Here is a 16,433-nt window from a genome sequence, read left to right as displayed (position 1 = left end):
TCTTCCGGTCGTTATCACTTCCCGAAACGCAGTTATTGAATATTCCTCACTCTTGTACGTCAACGGTCAAATTACACGCGGTGCAATGTCCGTTTAATCACGAGTATTCGATCCTAGATTCATTAATCCCAATAAAATCAAATGACCAATATGATTCTTGCCTGCTGGACTTTTCACCACTGTTATACAGTTATAAGATAATATAAATTTACCTCCACTACTCGTTTGCACCAAATCTGCATTATCTTTTGAAAGACCGTAACTGCTCAGCGAGGCGTAAGGGACTCATTCAAGAATAAGTCTGACGACTCACAAGTTAGACTCGATACTACAACGTAAACGTATTCGTGCCAAAGACAGCGCCGGTCAAGACCCGCGTTATCCTTTGACCCCGGCCTCTCCCCGCCATCGTCAACTTCCTTCAACTCCATTTCGGACTTTAGGGTCGATCCTTGTTGTTCCCCGAGTCTTCGTCCCGCACCCACACTGCACGGAAGGATCGTGATGCATCTGATGCGGATGGATCTTCAACCAAGGCAATAAATGAAATCCGTCATAGTAATTGTAAATCGGAATAGAAGCTTGCCGTCTCTACAGTCCTGGGCTTCGGTTCGATAAAATATTCCGCAATTTCGTTCGTCAGTCCATCCGTTAATACCGATTTCAATAGGAACGGTCCGTCGGTCAATAAGATGCTGCAAAGAGACGTGAGGGTTTCCCTTTCTCCATATCTCTTCTTCTATGCATCTCGATCTTTATCTGTCGCGAATTTCCCTATCGCTACTCCAGCTTTTCATTCGAATTTTGAGCCACCCGGTCAAAGCAACGCTACATGACCGTAAATTACGCAAGACTCGTATCGAGCGGAACCGTTAGCGATGTATTACTGCAGGAATATCAATGTGACACAGATGTGCGGTAAAATCAGGAACTCTTGCATATCAGAAGGGACTAGAAAACTTTTGAGACACATTATACTAATCGCGCTTTCACTTTTAACAACGGCTATGCGTTTATCATGAATTTTTAGACGGTAAAAATCTGCTCTTTATTTTATCCCAACGTTGAAGCTTTATATTCTGGCAATAAAAGTGGTAAAATATGCGATCAAGACGCGTTGCTTTGTCTTTAAATCAGGACAGTACATCGCGCCTACTCAAGCTTGCGAATATGAAATACGTTCCCGGTGTCTCGCTTTTGACTCAAAAATTTAACACTCATTGAAATTGGTTACAAGATTTGGGTGTCAGTGACGGAAAGACCGAGATATACAGTTATAATAACGTAATATCGACGCGAAAAGCAGCGAGATAAAAATGACTTCGCGCGTAAGCGAGAGGCGGATATACTGTTGCTAGAACACTGAAGGTGAATTTTTTTTACGATAAAGCGTATATGCCGTCGTTTTAACGGAGCTCTTTTCATGTCTCCATGCATGCATACATGCATTGCCGGGAACTTGGAAAAGGCTGGATGGCCTGCGGTATATAATTTCAAGCACCAGGCGCTTCATCGCGTCTCTTTTAAGGCTGAGCTTCTGCATTTTTGCCATTAGACGAATCTAGAGTCTGGAGTTTTTTTGTCTAGTTTTTCAATTTTCGTAATTGGCCAACACCGTCTGCACGATGATTCCGCACGTCTTCTCACAAATCCGTCCAAAATTAATACCGTCAGCGTAGCTCCGGCCGCTCGCCTACAGCTGTTTATGCGGAATCACGCGTGCATTACACAAAATATCAAACCGTGCAGCATGCTCGAGTATCGCACCGAACGTCACGATCATGTCTCTGTGCTCTAAATGAGCCGGCAACTTATACTGTATCACGTTTGCGTGGGCACGTGCCGATAGAAATGTGTTCCTCAGCCGTGGTCGCAGTATATTACCTGCAGATATCAATTCGTACTCACGGTACGAATGGTACCTACCATGTGCCGGGGTCAAATTATATTGTTACAGCAATATTTTCACGGTATTTTGTTTTTTCATTCCCCGTTGGATGCATCGGATAGAAGATAGCAGCGCCGATCGTGTGGTGTTGTTTGGATTTTGGAACGGAATAAAGAGCTTTGCAAAATCATTAAACAAGATACCCAAATGCATTTCTTGAAACTTTGGAAATTCCTGCAGCTTTCGAGCGGAGTTTATCGATCTTGAACTTGTACGTATTCTCGGAGACGGTGAAACGCGTTTGTCAATCTTTGGAGAGTATATTATAAGACGGGTCGGCAACTTCCGGTGATATCGATGCAACGCCTGATGTCCTAAACGCGTTTCGTCCCTGCCGGATTATTCGATTAACCCATAATCCGATCCTTCAACTACCGAATCCTGACTGCGTGATGAATGACTTTATTCGTAAGACATCGGGGGTATCTGTGTAGTTAGAGCAATCATAAAAAAAAACGTCCCTTCGGATCGTTTGTTTTGTAACCCACTTTCTTCCCATGGCAAATTACATCTTTGATCTCCATTAAATGGGGTAGTAAACCACCCCACCGAGTTTTCGCAAATCTTCCCTAAGAACGATGCGACGGTCTGAATGTTATGTTCAGTGGTCAGAATAAGCTTTTTGCTTGGGATTTTCAAAACACTTTATAACTTGTATTTTCTTTTCGTTCTTCCACTAAAGCTACAAAATATCAATAATTACTGAATTTTTAAAGATTATCGATTCTTCCGTTGTGCAACACGAATTGAACGACGTATACGTAGGATTTAGGACAAAAATAGATATTTGGCAATTCGAGCTTACCAATATTCGAAAAAGTGAAGAACGAAGAGTATAAAACTATTGAAATGAATCGAATATTTGTCACCGATTGTTCGTAATATCTTAAATAGTACAACCCCGGATGTGAGAATTTTGGACTCGAGGGTTAAAACCGCGATTAAAACAGCTGGTGTAATGTACAGTACGATAGGTAGAGGGACCAGCTCGCCGGATTGTGAAATCAAGCATCATGCGTGGAAAGTGTAGGATCAGGATGAACGTAATGTGTATACTCAGATTGCGACAGATCTCAGCTCGCGTTATCAGAACCAGCTGTAACGCGACTCACGCTCTGTGTGTGTGTGCGGCAGAGAGGAAGAGGAGGGGGGGGGATGATATCCGGCTTCGCATCCGCGTTCTCTACTTGGAAAGCAACAAGGCCCCAATACGCGAGCCGCGGATACGTGGGTCGCGTTAAGTGTGGCGTAGCTCTATGATTCTCACTCGTTTCCAGTCCTCGGCAGCCCCCCAGCCGCCCTTCGCCGCCCCCGCCCCTCACCCCCTGCCCCCCCCCCCCCCCCCCCCCCCCATTCCCCATCAACCCCGGTTCCGACGAGCCGAGGCTCCCTGGCTGGCAGTCGCATCGCATCGCAAACAAAAGACGAGCTAGCGCGCGCCACTCATCGCTTGCGCTCGATGCGACAGCGAGTGACGTCCTCCCCCTCCCCCATCCTCTCCGCTCCCGCCCCCCCGATGCCCCCCTTACACCCCCGGCGTTCCCTATTCCCCTCCGGTTCCCTCCTCCCGACACCCGCGCATCCCGCGCCTCGCCCCACGCCGTCGACGAAAGAACGATCCTCCACCCCCGCATCCCCAACTCCATCGCGCCCGGGCTGTTGTCACTCCCCCCCCCCCCCCCCCCCTCTGCCCCAGCCGCCACATCACCCTTCGCCATCCACCACATTTCCCCACCACGAGCCCCCAGGCAGCGGAGCTATCTGTTGTTATCACCAGTTATTTGCATCCCTTCGTCGGAGGGATAGCCGTCGTTGTATGTCTATATATATGGGACGCGAAATTTCCTGGAATTTATTTGCGGGTGGCATTCTCGCGGACGCGATTCTTCGTGAGAATTTTCACCGTTTTCACTTTTGACGAGTATAGTTTGTATATAATGTAAACGCATGTCTTATATTATACGGATGTATGGAACTTGTGCCGAAGACGAGTATTGCCGAATTTGCAGAGCGGATGGAGTTCGCATCGTTAAAGGGTCTCGCGTTTGTAGCTGACTGTATACATATGTTTTATGTGTGCAGCGCAAGTACATAAGTATTATGTATACGTACATGAGGACATATACATATACGTGTCGTCCATACTTCCATACATCGTTGAATAATAGATTATGGCGGAACAAATACTGCGGGGGTTGACTTTGCACGTGGGTGTGCAAGCGCGAGGTCAGGAGGAGGATGGATGCTCGGGTGACACGGTTCGTTTTACGAAACCGTCTCTCCGCAACGCTCCTTAATTAACCTGCGCTTAGACCGGGCTAACCCCACTCATTTTGATAATCACCCCCCATACGTTAGCGCTTGGTACGGACGAGTGGACGGTTATATATGTACACGTATCAAGGTATGTATTTCGGAGGACGCGGTTTAAAGAGACGTGATGTACGTACGCATACATGCGTACATCGTATACGCAGAGAGATGCGAACGAGAAAATAAGGTAAAAAATAAATACGGGGAAGAAGGGGGAGGGCGAGGCAGCGGATTTCGGTTCGATTTAAAATTAAGTCACCCAATCGACGAAAGGCGTGTATCTGTGCAGGCGGTCGTACGTCCGTGGTGTACAACGGCGAAGCGTCGAAAGTGAATTCTCAAGCCTCGGGAGAATCCCTATCTTCGAAGAATACTCCCCCGAACTCCCCGGGATGCCTGTAAGTCCTTGTTCTCCGGAATGTTCCCCAGCTCAGACCATTCGAAACGTCGGACGGTGCTCGCGGCGGTTGAGGGCCGCGAGAAGAAGGGGCTGTGACGAATCACCGGTGTTTAAAATTCCCGTGAGGCTTCGCGGTTTCGCACCGTGACGGGGCGGCGGGGGTGGTTGTCGCTCTTGGGGGGAGAAGCACTGCGCGGCGGGGGTTGCCAGGGTGGCGGTGACGAGGAAAGGGGTTGGGTCGAGAGCCGACAGATTGCGAGAGGGACAAATAAGAGTGTATCCACTCCAAAGTGGTGACGCGAATTTCGGGTAAATTGTTTTCAAGTCCTTTGTCTCCGGCGGATCTCGCCGCACAGATTCGCCCTCTTTTACCCCCCTCTCCTTCCTCCTCGTCGCTCCCATTTGACGCGTGATACCACCTACCCTCGACCAGCTGGATACGTACTCCGGTGAGCATCCGTCAGATTCGGATTTCGATCCCTTTAAATATGCTCTTCCGACTCCCGTCGACGCGGCGAAGCACGCCGAATTGGCATTTTTTATTAATACTTGCGCATACCTTTCACACTGTCCACATGAAATTCGATTCATCGTCAGTCATTAACGCGGCTTCCCGCAACGTCCCGTAAAACTCGCGTATTTGTAGGTACTTGTCTAACTACGGGAGAATCGATTAGTAACGATAATCAAGACCGCTGCCTGATAGAAATTAATCACGAAATTTCTCAAGACGATACATCACAGAGTGGAGAGATCGTTCCGCGAACAAATCCACTCCCTTGTTCGAAACTTACTTTAACATTAAAATGCTGATTACAATTGAATATAACATAAAAGTGACGACGGAAGATATTGCAATAATAATATCGCCCACCCAGCCGCGTTAGAAATCGCGATTCGGGGGCGAATACTGAACATCTCTGAATTGTGAGTCCCCTAGCGCGTCCATCTTCTTGGGGTTCTGACGAAGTGACAGATACAAATGAGTGGGGGTAATAATCGAGATGGGAACAGGCCAGACGAGTTGAAAAATATTTGGGTCGAAGACAGACCGCGGATCAGAAACGTTCGCGGAGTTTCCCCCGTCTCCGGGTGAAATTTAATACCCTGCACCTCGATCCGTTCTCCGGAAGAGTGCATGTCGATGCGAATGAGGCGAGGGGACGGAGGTGGAGCGCGAGGCGTGTGTGCGACATGCGAGCGCACATCGTACAATATGTGTGTACGTGATAAATACGGGGGCAGATGAGCCGAGAGTGCGGGGGTGTTCCCTGCCGTATAGGTGTATCTCTTTTCTACTTTTTCATCCCCTTCCCACAGCGGACTCGTCACCCCACCGCCGTGCCGACGAGGATCCGAAGCTGCAGGGTTGCTTTTAGCGCGCCGCGCCTTTGCTCGTCTCCGCAGCGTGGCATTCAACAGGGCCCCGCGCGACGCTCGGCGTCGGGGCTGACGGGGGGTGGGAAGCGGCGGCGTTGGGGGGGGGCGACGGGGACGGGCAAATGATGCGCAGATTGGCCGGATCATCTCAAAAACCACCCCTAGTAGTCGGGGGTGGAATTCACCCCTCTCGAGGCCGTCAACGCCGCCGCTGCTACCACCACTGCCTCCCTCCCCCTCGAACCTCGACCACCACCACCGTCGCCGCCGCCACCACCACCACCACCAATCCGACGACTACGACTTCTCGATTATTATCTCATTTGGCGGTCCGAGGTTTGCGCGCCCCCGACGACTGCAGTGACAACAACCGTCTCTGATCAGACCGCACGCACTCTACACCCGTCAACCGTCCTCGGTCGAGCTTTAACCCTCCGTTCATCGGCGTTACGGTTTCCGACGCTCTTGCCGGTCTCGTTCTTTCTGTTCCGATAAGTTCTCGTATTGTTAATCGTTCCGTTCTATCGTAACAAGATTAACCAGGTAAGTTACACGCTCTTTTTCATACTCACGATTATCTATCTAGAACCAAACGATTTTTTGGCAAATTCTGTTTGCGAGTAGTTCGATGATTGTACGACACCGCAGTTTAACCGGTTCCTTGTACCATCTGCATGTTTCACCTCTTCGGTTTGTTCTTAGTACTGCTATCATCACGGAAAACTATGAATTTTGTTTACGTTTCGTTTTCAAGTCTGGATGATCGGTAAACTGATTCGTTGTGCGAGTCCGCGACACTTTTTGGCGACAATATTTTTATACGAATTCCTGCCCTGTGTATAAACTGGACCAAGTTGCAAACTGACGTAGTTTTATCACTGGAACAAACAACTTGGCACGTGTGTTCCAACGCGCGTCATAACGTCTACATACACAGTCGTGTTGAACTCTGCAGAAACTCGAAACTTTCTTATACCGCGATCTTGTGTGTTGCACGAGTTACCGAGAATTTACACTTGGCACGCGGCAAAGCGTTATTGCACTACTTTCGCATTTCGCGCTCCGAGAACGTTGCAACGATTTCGTGTAACTGTAACAAGTAGGCCCCAAGATTTGACTTAACCAAAACTCGAATTGACAAAGCTGCGCTAAATTGGCACCTCGAAACAATTGTAGCATCCGCTTCTGATCGAGGTATAACGAGTTACAAGGATGCAGGTTTCACCTTTATTTTTTATATTCTAAATAGTTTCTATACCAACCCGTTGACTTGGTGATTATTTGCATTACTAATTACTCAATGATCCGAATTATTTGTGGATGCATTTCACAACACGCATGTTTGTGTAACCATTTTGATTAACGTGATGCTTTTGTTTGTAATTATTTATTCAACCGAGTACATAAAACCTACGAAATTATACTCTCCAAATGTGAATCAGTTACAAGTATACCGCTGGAGAAAATCGGTGCATATACACCGGAAATCGGTGAAATATCAGTGAAAGGTCACTGAATCGTCAGTGTATAATTGTATATGCACTGATTTTTTCAGCGATATACTTTGTAACTGAGAATCTGTGAATCTTCACTGATTCAAATTCAGATAGTAGTTTATTGGACGCGAATAGTTGACGAACCTCGCCAGCAGTGACAAATAGTAGGAGAGCCTCTGTGGTAATCGAACTGTACTTTGAAGTAACCTTTGACCTCCCCCGGGTACATGACAGACGGTACCGAAACGGGTAGAGATACAAGGTATCGGAAATTTGATGAAGGTTATCAGTTTCCTTAACTGGTAATATAATAATTTCTCAGCTATTTTTACCCCCCTCCCCCCAAAAAGTTTGAAATTCAATATCCGAGTCTACGAAGGGTGTATCGGGTGATGTTAAATTAGCGTATCGAGTAAAGGCGAGTTGTTATAGATAATCCGTGTCGAAATTCCGATAATCTATCTCACAAGATTACAGTTACAGCTTGTAAAAAAATTATTCAGCCATCGCAGACAGAAATACTTATGCATATACGTAGCACAAGTTATATTACACTGCGGTGTACATAAATATTTGAAATTCACTCGTATTTTCCACCGTATTTTCCCAACGCTCATGCAAATTTCGTCGCGACAGAAATTGAAACAATCCGCCAATTAGAATCGTCAGTGTGACGAGATTATGCAGATTTCAAGCGAGAATACGCGGGGGTTGACGGGGCGGGGGTGGTTCAGGGGAGGAGGAGGGGCAAAAAGGGGCGGCCAACCGTAGGAGGAAGAGAGGCAGCCAGCTTAATACGCTCGACGTTCACTTAATTCAATCTCGGAGTTGTCTTATGAATCGTAAAGCGCTACGCGCCGTGCTACTGAAACTCTACCTCTAGTTTGAGTTTCACGAATTATTGATGATAATAATAATACTAATAATAATAATGAAAGTAACAATGATAATAAAGACAACAGGAGAATAACGGGAACGGCAATAACTGTACAAATATTAATAACGATAAAAGAAATAAAGGTAATTTTAACCATAACCAAAACAGTACACTAGTAATAGTAATGATAGTAATAAAAATAATAACAATAGCAACGATAACGATAATTCAACCTACCTCTGGTGGGAAGCTTGACTTTGCCCATTACCACGTATAGTGTATTATTTTACCGGGTGCCAATTAATTTGTCTGCGAGCGCAGATCACTTAACACGAGGTATGTAACCTGGATGTAATAATTGTACGCAAGAATTCTTGGGAAATGTTGTAGTTTTTGGATTGCCTGTTGTTTTCTCAGACTTTTTACGACCATCAATACTGACCATTGAAGTTATTCACAATATATGTGGAAATTTTTCAACGCTTTGAAAACTTTTCAGGACTCGAATTGATCTTATTGACAGAATCGGATCTAGGACGGCACTTTCTATCACGCAACTAAAATTCGAGGCTTGCGAGATAACGAATCGTATGTAATATCAATGACGAATGACAGATACAATGTCCTCCACTTCAACTCGACGTAAGATGTAGTCGCCGCGTTGTATCCTGTCCGAATAAATACGAGCGTCGGAAGATCCTGCCGGAAAAGTCGTATAAACTTGAGTCGTAACAACGTCCGTGCGGTGTAACGGGCGAACTCACACCGTTGACTTTGACACGCATAGCAGCTTGACGTAGCTGCTTACAGCTAGGAGTCGGAATAAGTAATATCACCGCTGAGGCAGGAGCGTATTTATCACAATGGGGGTAAAACTGACAGCGGTCCATTTCCTCTTCGCCTGTCCCTCCGTCCGTCCGTCCGTCCGAAACGAGTAGAGCCGGCGTCCGAGTTGTCTGTCTGGGTGAACGTAATATCTCGTCACAAAACAACATGGCCGCCGTTTGTTTCGGAAACAATGGACCGAAACAATACCCAGTCCTCCTCGACGTTCCTATATATACCTTATACCACACCGGAATACCTCCCCGATGTAGCTTTTTCCCCGCGAAGAAGCGCGAGATCCGTCCGTTGCACCGACTCGTTCTCTCGTTGCATTTTCATCACCGGGGTATATTGGCACACGGCGAAGGGGACCTTGCGACAGCCGGAGCACGTCGAAGGGAGTGAAACGACGAAGACGCGGGGAAACAAATTAAGTAACCGATGAACGAACGACGCGACGAGTTAAGTCGTGTTTAAGTCGACGAAAATGATTCTTCTCAAAATCCATACTGCAGCATGCTGGAATTTTCTACCCTGGCTGTAAAAATGAATTCATACGTATGTGTGTAAGGATACTCAGGGTACGATAACGCTGGTAAAACTTGGACAATAAGCCAAGGTAGGTAATGCAATTCTGAATAGAGTTTACGCGGCTGCTTCTCTTCTTAATGAAATGTAAATATCGGCGTCGATATCAATTAATTACTTCGGGGATAACGGCTCTAATAGCTTACACAGCCGTGTATTTGTTGATGCGCGGTATGTGGCTGGTTGATGGTGTACAGCCGCACGTCAGACTCTGGCTTGGTCGAATGGCGGATGTAAGAATGACGGACGTTGTTTTATTGGGGCTGAATAATCAAGGCTCCTATGCAGGCGAAGTTGGAACAGCGTATAATGCACTTGACAGAAATTAGTAATCCTTAATGGATCCGATGGCGTTAACCCTCTTCAGATTTCCCCACCCCCGTCAGCCCCCTCTGTCCTTCCTGCAGCCCGATCGCGGCTCCGTCTTCGTTGGTCTTAGACGCTCCGGCATATTCAATTAATTTCACGAGACAATAGTGCTTTAGTCCAATATTAGGTGCGTATACTGGCTGGTACATACCTACTCCTTGTTATACCGTCTTTGTCTCGAGAACAAGGGTGAAGACGGGATCGTATCACTGGAGGAGGATGCGATTCCCTTGAATTTCTAACTCTCCCCGTCAATTATAATCTGCAGGCTCAAGATTCATCTTCGGCGGTATTTGTTCGTAATTATTCTTTCCTTGCCTCTTGAAACTTCGTCACTCGGTACAAGCGTGAGCACTAAAAAAGGATCCTCTCTTCGGTCCTTGTACAATCCCTCCGTTGCCTCTGCGAACATCGTCGTGTTTATTCCAAGTTTGTATCTGCTACCTTAGATTCAGAATTTACCCGTAATTAAAAGTCCGCGAAGATACAACGCGAAGCTCTAGAATTAGGTAGAGATTCGGATCAACGGATTCCATCGAAGTTGCCGTTGGGCGGAAGTCGCAATCGGCACGGATCTTGAACGCGTCCAATTATATAATTCGGGAAGTTTTCGAGAAGTTTTCGGGAGATCGATTTTAGGTTCTCACCACGCTGTAATAATTGACGATCCTTTGCAGAATGTCGATGACGACGGGAGATCCCTCGACTCTGAAAACGCCACCGACGCTCTCGGGTGGCGACCTGGTGTCTCGATTGCTGGCGGCGACTCCTCCTTACCTCTACAACGTGCCCTTGACTCCGCACAGTTTTTTCTTCAGCGAGATGCTGCGATCGTTCGTCCAGGCAAAGGCCGAGGCGTCTTCGGTGGGAAGCGGACCTCCACCCCCGCCACGACGCCGAAAGCGTTCGTGGAGAGACGCCCGAGACGGTAGAGACAGACCGTTGGAACTGACGACGAAGGAACGCCCCCACGAGAAGTACTTCGGCTTGGACGGCCATTTGGAGCACAAAGGCAAACACTTGAGTATTCAGCACCCGAGTTTAGGCTTTGAAAATAAGACGACCACTTTCGGCGAGGGTGGCGCGAAAATTCCGGAGGATCACCTGCAGGGTAAGCAGGACTTCTGCAGGCACAAAAATTACTTCGACGAGCGACAATCCTTCGGTTCGAATCATCTGGCGAGCTCCCAGAGCCCAGAGACGTGTTTCCCCGTCGAGCAGAAGGTAAAACCGGAAGAGCTTCCCGGCGGCGATCAAAAGCTTCAATTCAACGAGCGCAACTCAGTCGAAAATCCGGCCAAGTCATCGGGTGAGACCGGCTTCGCCTCCGACCATCCAAAGAACAAGCTTGAATTCTCACCGAGAAACTTCCCCTCGAGTCTCGCGGCGCGTTCCGAGGCTCTGGCCAACCCCCAGAACTTCGGTCTCGCCTCCGACGCCCCGAATCCCGACTTCCTTCCGGCCCCGATGTGGTACCCGCCGTATCCGATGCCCCAGTCGTACCCCGGGATAGACCCGCTTCATTTCTTCATCGACCTCCGCGTATCCGGTCACATTTGGGATCGCAAACTGCAGGCGGAGAGGCAGCCGTCTTTCAAGAGCAAGCACACCTCCGCCTTCAACGTTCCCCAGTCGAAGGAGTACAACCGGCCGTTGAATCTCACCCGGGACGAGGCGTCGAGCTCAAGGACGAAGGACGAAAACTCCAAGGGGACTCATTACATTTTGAAAAACTTGACCAAGACTTACAAGGGTATTCGCGGCGCTGACAAGACCTTGGAAACCTCGAGGATCCTCAAATCTGGGGAAGAAATTGTTACCGGCGAAGGTGAGTCGAATTTAGGTAAGGTAATTAGTGTCGTGCCAGTTATTGACGACACGTTTCGACCCAATTATTGAACCTTTTATTTTCCAAAATTATAGATCGACGGCACAAATTGTGAATTTCTCGATCAATGAAACCAATTGCTAGAGGGTTAAATACTTTAAATTTATTTTTTCGTAATTTTAGAACTAAGGATCAAACAGATCCTTACCAAAAAAGGTCAATAACTAGTACACCTACCTTAGGAGCTGCGTTGTACCTTGATAAGGAATGCATTGCCATGTATCAAGCTGCAACCTCGCGCATCCTTACATTTCGTGTCCCAATTTCAAGAGAATTGTTTCTTCGATTACGAAATGAAAAGTAGGGTGAACTAAATACTTTTCGAAACTTTCGCCTCACTTATTTTGTGTCGTGCGTAACACGGAGCGGGTCTTGTGTTCTCATTTTTACAGCCAGCGGAAGACCCAGAAGCGCGGACGCCAGTCAGTCGGAGAACAAAAACGACGACAAGAAGGATATTCGAGCTCTTATCGGCCTGGAGCTTGTTGTAGACTACGTCAAGGATCCGAAGGATGCAGCGGGGGGTAAAAATTCACCTGAAATTTCCGAGTGAGCTAGTAGCTGCAGTCTATAATAAAAAGAAACTTGAGCTAAAATCAAGCGCTGAAATATTTTGGCGAATTATAATATCAGTATTCGTAACTTTTACCTGTACCATACCTATAATATAGCGATGTAACACCGAAATCGTATAAAGTCGTATTTACATTAAGCTCCGGCCTCTTTCTCCAGCAGAATTAATGCTCCATGTTTCCTTTGTTTTCCATTTTCCGTTTTTTTAAAGCCGCTCACGACTCGACTTCCAGTTAAAATGAAATGCTTATCCCGCGTAATCTCCGCGGAGTTCCCGCCTGCATGGTCTTTGAACGCTTTACCAAATTCTACTAGAATATTTATTTTACGCCGCACATAGTGCAGACCAGACGACGGGGCGCTACGATTACGTAGTACGAGCTTTACACTGTACGAAATCACCTATACTAGGACAATATTATGTAATGGCAACGAGTGCCAGAGGTTTACGGAATGTGTGTAGTTTAAAACCTGCAGAATTATAGTGCAGGCTAAGCGTTAACTCGATATTTAAGGCTTTGTAAGCAGCTGTAGCTAAAAAAAAAGCATAAATCTAGCGACATTCTTCCGAATTCTAATGTATGTGATATTATCTCTGTACATAACAACTACCCTTTATAATATAACCCCATAAAGACATGTATCTATATTATATATAAATATAAATATGTATACACAAATCTGATGATACGTATCTTTACATGTACGGCGTATTTGTGCTGCAGCACGCACCAAATTTCGGCGTGAGAATAATATAGACACACGCACATACATATGTATATATATTATATATTATATATATGTGTATATATGTATAAACTAATGAAATCACGACGAGCTCATGTCTCGTTCGCACAGAAATGTTTCCTCTTCAAATTTCAGTCGTATTATTAATCAGGAAATTCCGTGCATCGAAAGCTTGCAGCGCTTACGGTTCGCGTTGAAATCTCGTCGAGTACCTTACTTGATGCGGGTGTGATCAATTGATTCCTTGTACTCTGTGAGCTCTGCACAGGACACTCGGATATGAGTGTCCGTCCAACACGTTGTTGTGCCACGAGGTGGGCGTGATACGTACACCATATATCGTACATACCCCTGTACTTTTCAGTCTGACGACGAAAGTTATGTACATAGATACCTATATAGTATGTGTAGTCATATATACCTATGTAATATAGGTACGAAATAAAACACTCGCTTCGTCACTTCATCATGACTCGATCCTCCCGCGAAGCTCTTCATTTTTCAATGTGCCTCGTTATATTTTAAGAGCCCTTAGCGCCGCAGTGGCGTGTATATGTATGTGTGTATAGGTATGTATAGTAGAGATCCCCGGAGAAATGTCACAGTCGGCCCTCTTCGCCTATTATTTGGCTAATCGTCTTTTATTACGCGGGCACATCTCCGGCTCGCCACTCTTATTACCGACTCTGTTCATCGTTGACGTTGCCGTTGCCTTCGTCGTGCTCCTTATTATTGCTCGCCGACACTCCTCGTCATCGTTCGAATCTTTCTTCATTTTTGCGTACGCGGTGCACTGCGCCGCTCTCGACATTTTCTCACACCCCTCGACCCTTTTTTTTTTTATTCTCATAGAGAATGAAAAACCGCCCCGTTACTCTACCCTTGGCAAAACAGAAGGTGTACTCGTTACACCCTCTCCTTGGTTGAAAAAAACTTAGACATTTACGATTTATGCGACTAATCATATTAGGATTTATTATAAACGTAAAACAACAGCTTAAATCTTTTCAAGATCAACGGACAGGCGGATTTTTTTCGAGTAAAATATGTGTGTACAAGGCAATCGTTTTGCCTGCACCGGGAAATTACACAGCATCGTTGTTAGTTATTATTCTCAACTCCAGTATCACTTCGCCTTTACGATCCTCGGTGGACACCTGAGACCATTTCGCGTTTTCTCTCGGATCAACGAGGATTCCTTTGAATCTGGGTCGTTCCTCGGGTACTTCGATCAGATTGTAATAAACGTGGGGGCGGTCCATATCTTCCTTAATTTTCACGTACTTTTGTTCCGGAATTCCGTACGGGCGTACCTTAAAAGATTAGCCAAAACTCGTACAGACACAGTTGCAAAAATGACATCAGTGACGTGTTTATATTATATAAAATACCGATGTAGAATTATTAATTCTTACCGGATTGATCCGTTTGAAAATCGGAAAACCAGCCTCTCTGTGATAATTGTTATAGTTACTCGACGTGTCTCCGGTTGAAAAACTGAGGTCCAAATCACGGGAGGATTGTTCAAGATCGTTGAAATTTTCGTACCCAATAACATCACCCTTGGTCGATTCGTCGAGATAAAATACGCGCGCGTTCGCAACGCTGTGTCCCAGAAGATACGACAAAACAACGATTATTGGTACAATCATTTCTGCTCGAGTCATCCGTCGTTCGTGGGAGCTGGTAAACTGGCAGTATAAACGCGGAGTGGAGAATAGAGCCGTTAAGAGAAGGCGCAAAAGATGTAAATTATCAGCTCCGTCACAGATGGCTGACAACAGCTTATAATCTACTGTTTAAGGCGATTTGCGTCTGCCGTCGTTCGTTAATTGAATCTTGGTAATGGCTGTTTGGATTCTATACAGACGCGAGTAAATATCATCGTAGCTGACTGGAAATTCGACCGAGCTTTCACAGATTTCGAATCGCTGCAGGGATTACTTTCATTGTTTTCGGCAATCAATTCCTGCCGTAGGTACTCGATGATCCTCGAGCCGTTATTTATTTTCACCGGTGTGCAAAGAAGGATTGCAGTGCAGTTTGGATTTCGTGCGAACACAGCAGTCGAGGAAAAGCGCAGAGCCACGTATGGGTATCTGTGCAAAAAGTTCAAATCCGTTGACCGCAAGAATACGATGTCAATGTTGAACATCTCGCGTCCATATAGCTGGTGCACGGTTATAAGTGCTGAATAATGCATGAAATTTATCCGAGAATCAATTCCGCCCTCGTCACCAACGGCGTTGTCGGAAGGCGAGAGCGGGCATAAATCTAAATAATTTCTGCAGCCATCCTATTTTTATTATTCCTAGGAGGGAGCGTTGAATATGCATGCAACGTCATCAACACTTCTCTCCGCACTGCAAGTGTGCCACCTTATATCCTTCGTACACGCTCAAGTGCCTCGCGGCGACGCCGAAAGCTCGTGCTTTTTACCCTAGTTAGCTTACTCAAATCACTCCTCATTTTCATACGACGACGCGATCGGTGACGGGAAATTATTATCGGTGCAAGGTGCGTGATCGATCCCGTTACAACTCTGGCGAGACGTTGTCGTAGATCTTTTACGGTGTGCTGGAGAAGGAAGTGGAGGAGGAGGAGGAGGAGGAGGACTGGGACGAGGGAAAGGCGATACGGCGAGGGGTGGGTTGGGATTTAGGGGATGAGACACGTGGATCTGGGGGGAGCGGGAATTAATCACCCGAAAAATCCAATATTTAAAATTTATAAGGAACGAGTCATAATTCACCGCGGACTCCTGATAAATCTTGAAGGAATTAACGAGCCCGCGAGACGACGACACGCGTCTCCGTCTTTTCCGCCTCGTCCTAACGCGGCGGGCACAGACGGTCCACCCCCTCATCCTCATCCTCATCCTCATCCACCGCTACGGGGGGTATGAAATATAGCCGGGAACTTTTCTCATACCAGTAAAGGATGCTGGCGGGGAGTTTTCCTTCGGAGGATACGACGCTACTGCCGTCTTTCGCGAATTGGATAGGCTGAAGAGGAGAAGGGGGAGGAGG

General features: G+C 46.6%; 2 protein-coding genes and 1 long non-coding RNA gene across 3 annotated transcripts; 1 reads left to right on the top strand and 2 right to left on the bottom strand.

The window, feature by feature from the left end:
* Positions 1-5,150: 5,150 nt before the first annotated feature.
* Positions 5,151-13,298, bottom strand: LOC124295092. The gene is made up of 3 exons (XR_006904991.1): positions 13,161-13,298; positions 10,964-10,965; positions 5,151-5,161 (listed from the first exon to the last, which is right to left on the bottom strand). It is a non-coding gene; the product is annotated as an uncharacterized LOC124295092 (long non-coding RNA).
* Positions 6,390-12,796, top strand: LOC107222993. The gene is made up of 3 exons (XM_015662550.2): positions 6,390-6,584; positions 10,874-12,024; positions 12,477-12,796. Exons 2-3 carry the CDS (start codon positions 10,875-10,877, stop codon positions 12,635-12,637), a joined length of 1,311 nt encoding a protein of 436 aa, XP_015518036.1. The 5' UTR covers positions 6,390-6,584; position 10,874; the 3' UTR covers positions 12,638-12,796.
* A 1,065-nt stretch (positions 13,299-14,363) lies between the features above and the next one.
* Positions 14,364-15,246, bottom strand: LOC107222986. Its single transcript, XM_015662544.2, has 2 exons — positions 14,820-15,246; positions 14,364-14,717 (listed from the first exon to the last, which is right to left on the bottom strand). Exons 1-2 carry the CDS (start codon positions 15,069-15,071, stop codon positions 14,490-14,492), a joined length of 480 nt encoding a protein of 159 aa, XP_015518030.1. The 5' UTR covers positions 15,072-15,246; the 3' UTR covers positions 14,364-14,489.
* Positions 15,247-16,433: the final 1,187 nt, after the last annotated feature.

Source organism: Neodiprion lecontei, chromosome 6 (assembly GCF_021901455.1).
Source record: "Neodiprion lecontei isolate iyNeoLeco1 chromosome 6, iyNeoLeco1.1, whole genome shotgun sequence".
Taxonomy (NCBI): domain Eukaryota; kingdom Metazoa; phylum Arthropoda; class Insecta; order Hymenoptera; family Diprionidae; genus Neodiprion; species Neodiprion lecontei.
Note: the sequence above shows the minus strand (reverse complement) of the source record. Positions and strands in the feature narration are given on the sequence as shown.